Source organism: Globicephala melas, chromosome 11 (genome assembly GCF_963455315.2).
Source record: "Globicephala melas chromosome 11, mGloMel1.2, whole genome shotgun sequence".
NCBI classification, from domain to species: Eukaryota; Metazoa; Chordata; class Mammalia; order Artiodactyla; family Delphinidae; genus Globicephala; species Globicephala melas.
The window spans coordinates 98,928,379-98,943,648 of record NC_083324.2 but is presented as its reverse complement, the minus strand read 5'-3'; the positions used below and the strand labels follow the sequence as shown (position 1 = coordinate 98,943,648).

The 15,270-nt window shown below is 49.0% G+C and overlaps 1 protein-coding gene across 8 annotated transcripts in view; it reads left to right on the top strand.

Annotated features, from left to right (window-relative positions):
• FARS2 (phenylalanyl-tRNA synthetase 2, mitochondrial) overlaps positions 1–15,270 on the top strand; it is a 509,124-nt gene that overhangs the window by 246,259 nt on the left and 247,595 nt on the right. For all 8 annotated transcript variants that reach the window (XM_060308104.1, XM_060308099.2, XM_060308101.2 and 5 more), the window contains one exon: positions 202–353. In XM_060308104.1, the coding sequence (XP_060164087.1) occupies positions 202–353 (152 nt within the window). The remainder of the gene's footprint in view (positions 1–201; positions 354–15,270) is intronic.

Sequence of the window (15,270 nt, the reverse complement as noted above, 5' to 3'; positions counted from 1 at the left end):
TCTATAATATTCATAATGGAATTTGCTAATTTTGAATATTGACTTATCTTTTAAGTTCATTTTGTTCCTGCAAATTCAAGCGCTGAAATAATGTCTTGCCAGCATTTTCCAACTAGCCCATGTGAAACTTGCCATGAAAAACTTAAACATTGTCATCCAACTAACTAATCAATCTCTTTTTTTCTTCTCTCATTTTGTTAGCCTCTCAGCAAATACCCTGCTGTGATCAACGACATCTCATTCTGGTTACCTCGCGAGAATTACACAGAGAACGATTTCTATGACTTAGTCCGAACAATTGGAGGAGACCTGGTGGAAAAAGTTGATCTTATAGACAAGTTTGAACATCCAAAGTAAGTAAGAAACTTTCTGAGTTTATCCTTTTTTATTTACATGTGGCAAATGGCATGTGGAAGTATGTTATAAAATTTTGCTGCAACCTAGTGCATAAGATACAAATGTATTCGGAATTTATAGTGAACATTCAGCATATCAGTACTTTCTGAAAATCTTTCTAAAATACATTTTTAATCTTTCCTGCCTTAGTAGACAAAGGATATGAAACAGAAGGTTTTAAATAATCTTGGAGCTTTTTGGTATTGTTTTGGGAAGTGATCTCTTACCATATCACATTCCAAGTACCAAGGAAATGAGGCAGAAAGAGCAGTTTGTGGAGAAAAAGCTGTTTTGTTAGTCTCTCACTGAATATTTATTAAGCACTTAGCACACGCCAAGACCTGTATTATGTCCTAGGAGTTAAATGTGAATCTAGAAGTGTGCTCAAGGACTCGGGGAGACGATATCCCATGAGCAAGATATCCCATGAGCTCTTGCGTGTTTCTCTGTTTATACCTAGATGACAGCCTGGCTGGATATAAAATCCTTGGCTCACCCATTTTTTGGTGAGGGTCTTGTAAGTGTTGCTCAGTTGTCTTCTCAAGTTTAACTTGATTTAAAGGAATCTGAGGCCGGGCTTGATAGTTTTCCTCTTCTTCCTAAAAGATTCTTTATCTTTAAAGTTTAAGAGCAGGACCCCTCTCGGTGTTGACCTGCCCTCCCTGGGGTGTAAATCCTTGTCTCTCTCTAATCAGATTTGGCTCCACCTGGGTCTTAGGGAATTTTTCTTGAATCATGTCTGTAAGGATCTCTTTCTTCTCACCCCTCCCTTGGGGGTCCAGACATGCGTCCCCGCCCCTCTTTATCTGACTCCTCTGCCTGCTGCTGTTTTCTCTCTAACGTTGTAAAACTCTCTCCCGCCACTTCCTTTTGGGTGCTTCCCCGTCGTTACCCTCTCTGCCCACCTCCCCACCCTGGGCCTTCTGTGGTCTCTTCTTGCCCACACTCCGTTTCCATCTTCAGTTCCTTTGTTTCCCCTCCTTTTCTGAGGTCTTCAAGCTCGCATTTCAATTCTCCCTGTTTTCTTCCTGTCTCTTACCGGGGTCATTTCTGCTTTGTGACTTTTCCTTCTTAAACAAATTGCTTCGTTTGGTTTTTAAAATTCACTGCAAACTATTTGGCCAGAAGTTTCATGTGCTCCAAAGGCAATGTTTTTCTGTGACTTCCCCGTCAGTAAGTTTTCCTGCCATTTTTATCTTTTTTCCGTATTTTGGCTGATGCGTCAGCGGAGTGCGTGTGGTTGCCTTTTTGTCACTCATATTTGAATGCGTTGGATTTTCGGAACCAGCTCTTCGCACAAGGTTCAGGGCTGAGGTGGGGCTGGCGTGGTGGGAGGGGCTAAGGCCGTCACTCAGGACTGCTGTTTTCACAGCTGTAAGGCGTTTTTTTCCCTCCACCGCCAAAAACCAACCTCTCTTTAAATATGGCTCGTTCATCTCTTAGGTTCTTCGTGTAGTTCTGCCTCCTGCCCCCAATCTGCACTTGTTACACACGGATTTATCTTTGTTTACCCGTCTTGACCCTTGTTGGTGACGTAGACTTTGCACTTTAAACTGGAACCCTTGGCTTGAAGAAGTATTTATGCTGGTGTTTTCTGAGATCTGCCTATCTGTTCCTTCTCTTCACTTCCTCCCATTTGGCTTCTACTTGGTTTCAGCTGCTTTGGCAGATTTTAAATATATTTTGGAGCTTGCAGATGATATCTGTCTGCTAACTTTACAGAAAATAGACTCTATGGGGTGGCCCGGGGCCCTGGCACAGTGGAGAACCTGCCCAGCGCCTGTACTGTCTTACTAAGGGGCTAGGATGGCAGTAAGGTTCCTGTGGCAGAGATTCCTAGTTATCTCTCAACATCCCACCCCCCCTTATAAAAATATATAACTTTGATTTTTATCTAACCAACCTAGCCAACTAAAAGTCTACATTTCTGAGCTTCCGCTACAGCAAAGTGTATCTATGTAGCTGAGTTTAGCCAGTGATTTATAAGGAGAAGGTTTTAGTGGCATTTTCAGAAGTTTCCTTAAATCTGGGTTGAGGCTGCCCTTTACCTTCCTTCTACCTGGATGTGGATGTAACGGCTGGTACCTTGGCAGCCATCCTGGACCATGGTGTGACCTTGGCAGTGGAAGCTGTGTGTAGGGAACAACAGCACAGAAGTTGCCTGGGTCTCTGACACTGGGGAGTCGATTCAGTCTTAGACTTTCACAAGAGAGAGAAGTATCTTGTTTAAGCCACTATTTTTTAGATCTGCGTTACGGACAACCAAAGGTAAACCTTGCTTTTACAGCCCTGAGGAAAAGGACATACTTGAGGAAAACAATACATTATTTAGTAATGGTGGCCCACTGCGTACTGACTCTCAGGAAATATCTAGGGCAGGGGGTGGCAGACTTTTTCTGTTGAAGGCCAGATGGTAAATACAAGGGGCAGGCCATGAACAAATTTACCCACTGATTCTTGAGCGCCTGTGTTACAGGAAACGTTGGCTTCACGGGGGCACAAGGCAAGATCCCAGTTCTTACGGAGCCAGATAACATAGGAGAAATGAACTTAGCAATAAAAAGCAGAGGTACAATAAGCTTGGTTAAACCTCATCAAGACCTGCCTGCTCTCTTGCACGTAATTGAGGCTCAGTAACTTTCATCGGCTTGAAATCAGAGGCCCGTGTCTAGGGCTGTAGATTCAGAGGGAAGAGGCCACCGGTCTGGGGAGAGTTACCCAGGAGCCAGGATAGCGGGCCCTGCGTGTCTGTCTCCTCTCTGACACCTTGTGAATGACACGTCCCCGGTCCTGACTGTGATTGTGAGCCAGCGCTCTTTAGTGGAAACGTTCAGTTTCTGTAAAAACAACTCTGGGCTGTTAGGCTGTTTTGTTGCCAGGACAGAGTCCCTCATGGTGGCCTCTTCAGGACAGAGGCGATTTATTCAGGATACACCTGAGTCAGGACTGGAAAGCTACTCAGAACCGAGGCAGGTCTGAGACCAGAGACCTTCTGCATCTGGGCCCCTGGCTCTGTCCCTGTCCTCGCCCCTCCTGGCCAGTGTCTGCATCCTCCGACCCCTCCGCCACCCCCCAGCCCAAGTTACACGCACATTCACGTCTCTGCCCCTTGCTGCCTTGGCCAGAGTCTTTTCTGGCCCATCCCCTCCATTGTCCCAGTACCAGTTCTGAGAGGAAGCAGCCTAATTAACCGAGCAAAGTGTCATCCCCCTTGCTGGGCAGAGCCTTTGCACCAGGCTGTTCCTGAGGTCTGGGCAGGCTGCGGAGAAGCCACTGTTGGTTCCAGAGCCCGTTGTTGGTCTAGTCAGGGGCCACCATAAACCGCCCGGCCCCGCTTTCTGGACACGAAGCCAGAGGCCGGGCGTCTTCAGCCAGAAGGGTTCACTGGACGGTTTTCAGGACAAACACGGGAACACTGCCTTCCTTCTCCCTGTGTGGGACTAGGTCCCGGCTCCTGCCTGCTGGCTCAGTCATGTCTTTTACTCTTCATTTGCTCTTAAACTTCTCAGGCTGTTCCACTTGAGGGACACACCTTGGGGGCTGAGGACACAGTGACTCCCTTCACCCTCCCTCAGGGTTGATATTAGTGGAAGGAGGCTCACCCCCTGATGCCTGGTGGATACTTAATAATCCTCCTTCATTCCTTGGAGGAGCTTTTATTAGCTGACTAGGAATGGCTTATGGCACTGGAAGGGGAGGCGGTGTAGTCTGAGGAAAGAGCTCAGGGTTCAGAGTCAGAAGCCTTGATCCCTGACCCCTCACATCCTAGGTGTCTGGGACTGGGGTTCCCTGAGCCTCAGAGTCCCCACCTGCCAACTTAAGATGAGCACGAATATCGTCTTTAAGTGGTAGCCGCAGACACAAGATGAGCCTATCTATGTGAATGCTTTGAAAATCGCACAAAGTTCTAAAAAAATTGCTAGGTGTTCGAGTATAAATCAGTGACTTTCACGGTCAACCTGTGTTGTTTTTTTAAAAATAAAGAGTGACCTCAGTAGAGCGAGTCAGCTGGGGTTTGGCAGTCAATACAGATGATGGGGCAGCTCTGATACTAGACGGAAGAGAATGAGACTTCACATAACGCTGTCATCTGAAACGGTGCCTGGTCTTCCTGCAACTGGAGGAGTAAATTTTTAAGCAGAACAAAATAAACATACTTTGTGCAGTGGCACAGACGCCGGCCAGCAGGGCTCTATGGTCCACAGGACCGTTCTCTGGGTCGTATGTTGGGAAAATGCTACGGGCAGTGGCAGGTGGACTGACGTCTCTGGTCTGCATCTCTGGTGTTGTTTCTTTAGACAGAGCCGGGTAAGTGCACTTATTGGAACTAAAAGATTGGCCAGCAATGAGAAGCCAACTCCAGTGAATCTTGGGAGAGCTCGTCAGAAATGGCGTCCGCCTTGAAATTGACAGCGTGCGGTACCAAGGAGACGGCATTAGAACTCTCCTGTCTCCTTGCTCTTCCTTCATTGTTATTGCAAGGCTGGTGGCATGAGTATCAGAACTTTGTTGTTGTGGTTCAGACAGCCCGGAAGGCAGTTCTAAGAAGACTATTTTTGGCCTGATGTTTCTTTTTCCCGATCCCGTCCCTACCCTCCTTCCCCAGGCCTTCTTTTTAAAGCAGCCCACGAGGTGTGCGCTTTATTGTGGTCACAGAGCAGCCGTGCTGGCCACCAGCATGAGACGCCTTAAAACCCAATTAGTTCAGTCCCCAAGCTCCCTGTTCGGCCTCGTCCCCCGGGACCTCGCCATTTGCGAAAGGGTTCTTCGGGATCACCCGCAGGCTGCCTGGGTCCCAGAGGAGCAGGTCTGCACAGAGGAGGGAGGGAGGGATGCTGGTGAGGCTGGGCCAGAGGCCAGGCGCCCGGTGAACGCGTCCTCAGTGACCTGCTGTGTCACTGCACACCTCTGTGGAAACTAACCCGGAAGCCACTCTTTCCTCTTGAGCTTGCAGTGAGCAGTTTTCGGGGGGTCCTCTGGCTGTGTCTCCGCGTGGCATCCTGTGTACCTTTTGTAGCGTGGAGACTGCACGCCCTCTTTCCAAGATGCCAGGTGAGAGCACCTCGCGCCCCTTGACGGTGGCCTGTCCGCCCTCACAGTGCTGATCGGAGTGAAGCAAGTGAGGACAAGCCCCGAGGGCAGCGCGCGGGATGGGAGTCTCCGATCTGCTGGCAGACGTGGGATGGGAGCCACCATCTGGGGCAATTATGAGAAAGGCTTTCAGTCATTTTGGGTCTTCAGAGTTTTTAACCCAGTTCGCAGGGTCACTTCTTTCCACGGGCTGCCACGCAAATGTACGCCTGGAGACAGCCATGGGAGTCAGCCCTCCCCCGCCCTCCCTCACCGTCTGTCCCCGTGTCTGGCACCTCATTCTTCACGGCCCACGGAGGCTTGGCCCCGAATGTACTGCAGCCCTGAGTTAGTCGTGTTGTCCTGGCGACCAAGAGACGCATGAACCCAAATACAGCCTGACGCTGTGCGAGCTCAGAATTGTACCTAGTGCCCCCACACAGTTATCCTCATGAGAGATTTGGGGGCCGAGTCTCTACAGGTGGGCCTGCATTTGTAAGGATGTCTCAGGGGCACACAGGTGAGGGCTGTGTGGGAGAGTCTTCAGATCTCTGAGCGGCGGAGGTGCCCTGGTGGACCTGGGCCTCACCTGGCTGGTGTCCTGAGTGAGAATCGAGCCTTTTCTGCCACCAGCGCCTCTGGGCGGGGGCAGCACACAGTCCGGGGCAAGCAGGTGGGGGCGGCACCGCGCAGCCGCCCCAGTGTCTCCTGGGCGACTTATTTTCCTTAACTTGGTCAAGCTGAGACTCAAGCAGCAGCCAGGAGGTGTACCGAAGAGGGCAGGGGGCGGCCACGCGTGGGATGAGGGTCCCTCCAGGGGGCAGGACCAGTGATGCGCACTGGTGGGCCCAGTGGTACCCACCGTCTAGGGTGTCTGTCTTAGGGACTTGGTAGAGGGCCGAGCAGTCAGGAGCACGGGGAGGTGTGAGGCGGGGCAGACAGGCCGTCCCAGAGGAGCCAGGCTTCGGGCAGCCATCCAGCCACGAGCAGAGTGGAGCCCGGCTCAGGCAGTCTCGGAGGGCCGCGGGGGCCACTTTCTGGGGTGCGAGCCCCGGGCGTTGCGGCACGGCCACCAGCAGGGCCGCCTGGATGGTCTGCTGGGAGCTGCTGGCCCAGGGCTGCAGCTGGTCTCCGCATCAGAGTTGGGATCGGGGTCTGAGCCTGAACGAGGCAGAATCTGAGACCCGGTGCTGGGGGGACATGGGGAGCGGTGCAGTTAGAAAACCGAGGAGAGCAGCAGGTCCTTACAGGCGCTTGTTTTGTTTCGTTTTAATAGTCCGTAGCTTCACTGTGGCCTGTTTATTCAAGTGTAGTTAGGGGCCAGGGAGGGTGTTTTCATCGTGGGAATTTGATCGGGGTCTAGTGAGGAAAGAGCAAGGTAGAATGTTCCGTGAGATTTACACGAGGAGAGAAGGGCGCCTCAAGGCAACGTGGTACAAGGAGGGCATCCCCGTCTCAGTGGGGCCGCTCGTGACGGTGAGAGGACGGGTCAGATGCCGAGGACGTGAACGAAGGAACCTCTGTTCCGATGTCACGGTGGTCACCACCCACCTGCTCACACGGGTCTCTGTCTCCAGCAGAGCCCCCTCAGGGTCTTCTGGAAGCCCCAGGGGGCGTGTCGTGTGTGTTCACCAACAACCCTACTCCACTGAACGCGGCCCGACTCTCATCAGGTCCCCAGGGTTTCCGGCCGGGCGTCGCCGGTCCTGCCGCTTCCCCAGCAGGCACACTGTTGAGCTTCGGAGCCCCGTGGCGTCCTGTGTGTTCCAGGCTTGTGCACAGCTGAGTCAGGTCATGCTTGTCACCTCTGCCTGAGCCCCATCTTCCCACCTGCCTCGTAGGGCCCCTCCCGCACGTCCTCCCCTCGGCTTCTCCCTTCAGGTAACACATCAGACAAAGGCTGGGGATTCCAGGTCGGACCTGGCGAAGTCTCATTTACACTAACATCTTTTCCACGCGAGCGCTGTTCGGAAACGAGGACAAAATCAGCAAAATGCCAGTTGCCTTAATGACTCTTCTGTAAGATGTCTCACGTGTGTCCTGTTTCTCAGAGGAGACAGAACCTCACAAAGTGTTTGGGTCTGTGTTTGACAGGTGTGGCTACTTTTCTTAGCCTTCACTTGCTCCTGAAAGAGACAGTAGTAAGATGAGGAGAGAGGACACTAGGAATGAAAATTAAGCAGGTGAAATATTTGTACATGAGATGGCAGCCGTGGTCTAGACATTTACACAAAATTTTACTGGAATAAATAACCACTGAGCCCAGCTTTCATTAAATATGGTAATTTCTCCTAGATCATCCGTCCAGTCATGCACCCGGTATGCAGTTTTTGAAATTCTGTGGTGATGGTAGAATGAGTATTTCTAACACATTCTTCTGTTTTAGCAGTTGCCATATTGCATTGCATTTATCCACTTTTCCACCCTTGCACTGTGAATTAGTGTCAAGCACTGGGTCTTGAACTTTCTACTATCTTTGGGTTTTAGAACATAGCAACCACACTCACTTAAAAGATCTTAGCGAGTGAATGATGAAGAAAAAGAAAGAAAATTCATACATTAGGCCATATTTTCTCAGGATATAACAGACATCCCTTTCCATGTAGACCAAAAAGACACCCCAGTTGGTAACATTTTCTGGTCGAGTGACCGGAATTCTTTCCTATCAGTTATGATGGTTTCTTACAGGAGAGAAAAGTGGGGTGAGGACTGATACGTAGGAACAGGAATTAGGTTTCAATAAGTTGGGTTCTAAGTAAACGGCTGGTTTAAAAATAGTGCAGTTTGGACCAAATGTTCAGATAGAGAAAAGGAAGGAAAGAAAAGGGGGAAAAGGTGTTTTTAAGAAGGTTGGTTGTATCCTATATAAAATATATTTTAAAGCTCTGAGCTCCCAGGATCAGGAAACTGGGGGTGTTGGAAGTATGCAAATTATCCATGGTTACCTAGAAAACCCTTTTCTCATTGGAAGAGGGGAGATCACAAGGCAGGACAGAAGTTCAAGGAATCAAGTTGTAATGTGTTTATATGTATGTTTGTTTGCTACAAGATGATGAGTGAGGAAAATTTCTGAAGGAAGGTTAACGTGAAAGGGAGAAAAAAGCTGTCTGCACAGGGAAGGCAGAGAAGCTTTCGATCTCCTGAAAGTGGTGTTTCCAAGCCAGTATGCACTGAAGCTGTCCCGTCCAGAGTCACAGGAGTCGTGGACCCTGGCATTCTTTTCTGGAAGCAGCTTCCGCCCCCCGCGTATGCAGCCTTGATAGGGCAGCTTCCACGCTGGTCCGGTAGGTCTCTGCCCCTCGGCCCAGTTGACAGGTCCAGGGGTGAGCACCTAACAAAGCTGGGCAAATGGGCCTCTTCTCGGTCTTGTTTGGGTGGAAAACCAAAGAGAGCTTTTAAGCTGTAAGTGGTCTTCCTGGGAGCCATCTCTGGCCGTGTTTCCCAAGGTGCGCAGAGAGAGAGGGAAGGAAGTGGCAGAGTAGAGATGGGAGGTGGAGGGAAGATGCTGGCGAGGTGGAGTCCCTCGTCCCACCGTGTGCTGGGGCCCAGCTGCACCGGCCCTTCCCACAGTCCTTCCTCAGACTCCATAAGCCAGCGCACCTCCCCTGTGCCTTAAGCTCTTGGGATGTGGGCTTCCATTCCTGGAGACCAAATGAGTTCCAGTCACTTTGGGCCCTGGACGAGGGCAAGAAGGCAGAGGAAACAGGCTGAAGCCATCAGCTTCCTTGTCAGAGAACTTAGAGCAGCACGGAGATGAGCTACAGCTGGCCTCGGTCTCCAAACGTCACTATTCGGTATGAGTTTTAAATGGTTCTTTTCCTCTGAGCTGGAGTGGCTAAAAATTAATGTTCTCTTGGTGTGACGCGCTCCTTCCAGGGGACATGCGTTGCACACTTACCCTGGGGGAGGCACCGTGCTATCTGTGATACGCATCGCCCATAAATACCAAATCGATTTTTAGAAATGAGCTCCTGTCCTCAAGGCGCTCACAGTCTGAAAGGAGGTCGGTGCAGATAGGTATTTGCAGGCAGTGTGCAGTCAGAGGCCCTGGGTGAGCGAGGCACCGCCGTGATTTCAAAGAAGGGCAGCGCCTTACTTTGCCTTAAATGCTCAAGAAACTTTCACAGATCATGGTTCAGCTGAATCTTGAAGGCAAACAGGACTTAGATACGGAAGGGGCCAAGGCCGAGCAGGCAGCTTGCGCAAAGACAGGAAGACAGAGATGGGAGAGGAGTTCACAGTGGCTGGCGTGCAGGCACACGGGGGTGAGGATGAACCGAGAGTTTGTAAGGGGTCAGATCGTAAAGGCCTTGAATTCCCTTATAAAAACGTGGACTTATCTGGTCAAGCTCGTGGGGAGTCACTGAGCTGGTCCAGCTACTTGCAGTTCACAAAGGATTATCTGTCTTTCCTGTGGCCACCGTGTTGGCCAGGGGTGAGGTGGGTCCTAGGAAAAGATATAGAAGCACACGTGTGCCGTCTGAGTGAGAGAAGCTGCGTTCTCGCCGAGACGGTGGCAGAAGCTGGCTGGTGGGGGAGATATTTAGGAGTTAGGATCCCCGGGAAAGGTGGGCTGTTGCAGGGAGAGAGCACAGGCCCAGAAGGAAATGCAGCTTCCAGGACCTGGACCCGTGTGACTAAGAGGATGGAGGTTGATGATGCCCTAGGGAGCAGGTGGGGGGAGCAGTCTTTCGGGGAGATTATCTGGTGCCTTTGAGCTTCTGGGCTTCAGGTGGGGCACACAGGAAAGTTGACCTAAGAGCCCCCGAGGGGCAGGCCAGGATTAGAATACATACTCGGGAGTTGGAGCATTGGGCGTGACTGGGACCCCAGAAAGTTCTAGAACAGGAGAAGAGGTGGATGAGAAGAGAGCCCCAGGGAAGGCTTAGGGGATGGGAGAGAGGGAGAGATAGCGAGGGAGGGGCTCAGCAGGGTGACCCGGGACCTCCGGGTGGAGAAGCAGCGGCTGGGGGCGGAGCGTGGTGATGGGGTCCAGCCAGCGGGCGCCAAGGCCACACGGATCGGCCTTTAGAAAGTTCCAGAAAATACTTTGGATAATCATACTTCTTCCCCTTTCCTCCCGTCGTGGCTTCACTTATATTTATTCCACAGATGTTAGTAATTAGAGAATGCTTGATTTCGTGGATATACCCCGAGGGTTGATGTATTGCAGAGCAAACAAGATGTCCCAACTCTGCCGCCTAGACCTGCCTCTTCAGAGCTGTGTGTCCGGCAGTTTTCACTTGGAGTGATGCTGTAGGGAAGTTTCACTTTTCTGTCCCGTACCTGTTCCTGTTTTCCCTCCCTGTATGGTTCATTTAAAGGATGGACTAGGACAGCTGTAGGGCCTCATCCAGGCCCTCTGAAAAGCAGGATGTGGTGATTAGAGACCGGCTCCGCACGCAGGGGTGGCCCGCTTAATACAAGCCTCATTAGATTCACTCATGGGGTGTAGCCGATGTAGCAACTCAGGAAAGGATGTGGCCTGAAAATTAGGACCTAAACATGAATAGGATTTAGGATTTAAACGATACTTTGAGCAGCATTTCTTAAAGTGGCACGTGGAGGAAACACTCCTTAGTATCATGTATACTTCCCATTGGTTTTGTCTGGCAGGGGTCTGTTCACCCGCTGCGGGGGCTTGCAGTCCACCTGGGGGACAGAAGTGCAGTACAGTCCAACGCAGGCGCAGTTCTAGAGGTCAGACCTGACCTCCACTCACCTCTCAGCCCAAAAACAGCCTTCCCAAAATGAGAGGAAGCAAGCAAGGAGAGCAGAGTGAGGAACATATTGCGAGGAAAACAGAGACTTGGTTATATTTAGAATGTTATTTTTCTGACCTAGATTAAATCAATGGATACCTATACATTGCACTTCTCCGTTTCAGGATTCCGCCTGCAAGAGAACCGATTTAAATATGAATCCCAAATAATGTTATCTCGTGTCTGATGCAGGAATATATCTGGCAATATTAAGCAGATCAAACTCCTGAGAAGCCTGGTCTGATAAGAAGCTATTCTTGGCATTGTTTAAGTAAAGGAGATCAATAGAGATATTCAAGATGGAAAAGTCCTAATAGTTAGTAGGAAACCAAAATTCAAGGTCTCTCCAACCTTCAAAGCAGAGCAAGTGTTTCTCAGGAAATGAACGTGTCTTAGAGATTTCAGCGGGGCCCCCGGACAGTGGTGCCCCCTCCTTCACGCTCCACACCTGGTGTGGACCCCCCTCCCTGCCTGGACATCACCCTGCAGGCAGCTTTACCTGGCCAGTGGCTGGACCAGGTGCAGGTTGAAATTGGACTCTGTAACATATGACCCGATTTACACATCTATATATTGTAATCACACTGTTTAGCTATTTTATTTTATTTTATATATTTTTAAATAATATCAGATTATTTTTTTTTGTTTGTTTGAGGTGGACCATTTTTAAAGTCTTTATTGAATTTGTTATAATATTGCTTCTGTCTTATGTTTTGGTTTTTTTGCCACGAGGCATATGGGATCTTAGCTCCCCGATCAGGGATCGAACCCGCACCCCCTGCATTGGAAGGCAAAGTCCTAACCACTGGACCGCCAGGGAAGTCCCTGTTTAACTATTTTAAATAATACTTTTACTTAGGTTTCCTGCTTGCAACACAAGGGGGATCGTTTTTTTCTTTTAGCTCATGCTGTAATGTAAAAATGGCAAGGCAGTTGTTGTACTCATAATTGCAAATTTGTTTAATTAAAATTACATTCAGTTGTGCTGACACACTTTTAAGCAACTGTGAAAAATAGCTATTATGATCTGTTGGTATGCTGCCTTGAGTGGCTAATAATTTTAGTTAGAAGGAGGTTTTAGTTCTTTATCATCACCAAACTTGAACATTAAAGTTTGAGTGAAACAGTATCAATAATTTTAAACCTTTATATTTGTTTATCAGTTGGGCCTTTGCATTATGTTTTTAAAATCAGTTTCTCACCCTATCCCCCAATAAAGATAAGGGAGTTTTATCTGTTAAGTATCACATGGGAGTGTTCTGTGGAAAAATAGATCCAAACAGTCCACAGCAGATGTAAGGGGAGCCTGTCTTCACAAGTGTCACTTGCTCTCCGGAGATTGGGTCGTGGTTTCTGGAGCTCAGTTGATCTGCAATGGCTACACGATGTGGTTTTGTCATATTCTGTCTTATTTCTTATAAGTCCTGGGAGGAATGGACTGCATGGTCACTCGGGGCTGGCGGGCCTTCACGGAGCAGTGCACTGGCCCTGGAGGCTGCCCCAGCTTCAGGTCCTGGCTTTGTCACCTGGTGGCTGTGGGACTTTGAGCAAGTTCCTTTCTCTCTCTGAGTTTCTTTGTCTTTACAATGGAATTAAGGTTAGAACCTACCTTAAAGGTTATTTTGCAGGGCCTGTCACCTACATATACAGAATTAACTACTGTTGGCGGTGGTGATGAGATCCTAGTGGTGAGTTTCTTCTGGGAGAAACTAATTGTAATTGAATGTAAGCACTAACTACACACCCAGAGCAGCAAAGCTTCCAGCTAGAAGGTTTGCGTGTTATGTTTACCATAGTTAAGCTCATACTCAAAAGAGGCGTGCAGCTGCTTGATGGTAATAAACAACAAAGTCGCTTTCTTGAGGTCTAATTGTTTTGGATAGGAAGAGGAGAAAAGAAGGTAGAGGATATTTTGAAAGAAAAAAAGTGTGATGGGGTTTAAGATCTGAGAAGGAATTGTTTTAACACCTTAAGAAAAGGTTGCAATGTACTTTTTTTTTCTGAGCACAATAAATGCTTTAGGCTGTAGGCGGTTTGATATTATTGATAGAGGAGATGGGACGAAACAACAGAATTGGACTCTGCAGCCAGCACATCTGTTTGCAGGGCGCTGTCTCATGAGACTTCCATTCTGGACAGGCCCTGCATCTGTGTTTCTCAGGGTTTTGATTCTGGACAGAAGTCTGCCCCGTAGAGTCTTAAATTCCACAGGGATCCTGCACAAGACAGCCGTATTCTGACCTGGAGTTCAGTGAGCAGCTGATTTGATGATATAAGCGATTACCAAATAGTTGCCGTCAGTGTCCATGAAACGGGAGATCAGTCATTTTTAGGAGATGACGCTCTTTTGCCATCATCTATTGGTGTTTTAAAATCTATCTCATTGTAAAATAATTTCCAAAGCACATCGACCATTAGATGTCTTTTAAAATAGCATTGTTACACTAATTTACAAAAAGCATTGTGGCCTGAGCACGAGACTTATTCAGGAGCCCCGAGGGCACGGGGCGCGGCCTGCAGAGCCCGTGCACTGCAGGATAAAGTCCTACTTCCTCAAGACATTTCTCTAGCGTCCCTGTGCCATCAGTCGATGGGCTGTCAGTGTTCTCACCCAGCTTGTCTCTCATCTGGACGAGCCACAGGTTCCTCACCTAGAAACTTGGTGTCATAACCCTACCTTAAAAGCAGCATTGTAAAGTCTAAAATGAAATGAAGTTCGTAAAAGTACATCCAAATACTGTTTAAAGCAGAGTGATTGAATTTTTAATTTTAACACGTGTCCTGCAGCCTTCTTTGTGGCTGCGGACGTATTCCCAGTGCGTGGTGCTCTGTATGTCGTGTCCTGTCATGGGAGTTATCACGTAATGTAACCGGAAGCCATATTGTTCTCAGTCATTATTTGGAATTTGCATATGAAATGTTAACGATGTTCGTACTTTGCACTTAACTCCTGAAGATTTGCACTCATCTGGGAATCCCATCAGGTGTGTTCAGAATATCTTCGGGGATTTTCAGGAATGAAAAGTAGATTGATTCTTCTTGCTTAGGTAGAGTGAACTGGTTCAGAGTTTATCAGACCGTTTGCATAAACGCCCTGTAGGGAACTCTGGGGTGCCTGGGAAAGGCCACGTTGTCTTGTAAATTGGGGAATCGGACCCACCTTCCTGTCTTCCTTACTAGACATCTGGTTCTTTATCTGCAAATGGTTCAGTGAGAACAGTGCCAGTGAGGCCCTGAGGTGTAGGGCCTCGAGAAGGTGTCTGTGTACTTGCAGATTTCGCTGACTGACAGGCAGGGTCCTCGAGGACCAGCCTGTCACTCGCCGTTACCGACGTGGTTGGCGCCCCTACACCGGTGTCTGCTGCTTCAGGTCTGGGCGTCTTCGAAGGCTCGCCTGCCTTCTTCTCCTTGTTCTGAGCAGAGTGCCCAAGGGTCACATGCTTCCCTAAGGTAAGGTGTCTCTAATCAACAATCAACCCTCAAATACTCTGGAGGGTTTTGAATAATCCTTTTTTTTAAAATCATGCTCCATTTTGCTGCTATCTGCTTCGCTCTTGGACTAAGTTTTTAAAGGTTGTATCCCCAAGGTAATGTTGAACTTTTTCATGAGTATGTGTCTTTCAAGTCTCTTTTTCCTATAATCCTATGTGGGCAATTTAATTAGGGTGTGTGTGTGTGTGTGCGCACGCGCGCACGCACACAGACGCAGGGACTATGGAGTACCTGTTCTGTATGAGCTACTGTATTATATGCTGGTACAGTGGGAGGACTGAGGCTCAGAGAGTCTAAGTCGCTGGCCTGAGGTCACACAGCTGTTAAGTGGTCATGGCAAGACTTAAAGAAGACACATCAGCTCCCACTTTGCTTCAGGTCATGCAGAACCACCAAATCAAATCTGGGCATTGGCCGTCTCCCACCCCTCCCCCCGCATCGGATGAAACACCTGAATCTTATTTTTCCAGGTCATTGTAATAGACCGAGGCCTGGCTTGCTCACATAGTAACTAACAACAGAGGTTTCATGCAGAGGCTTCTAACAGCAG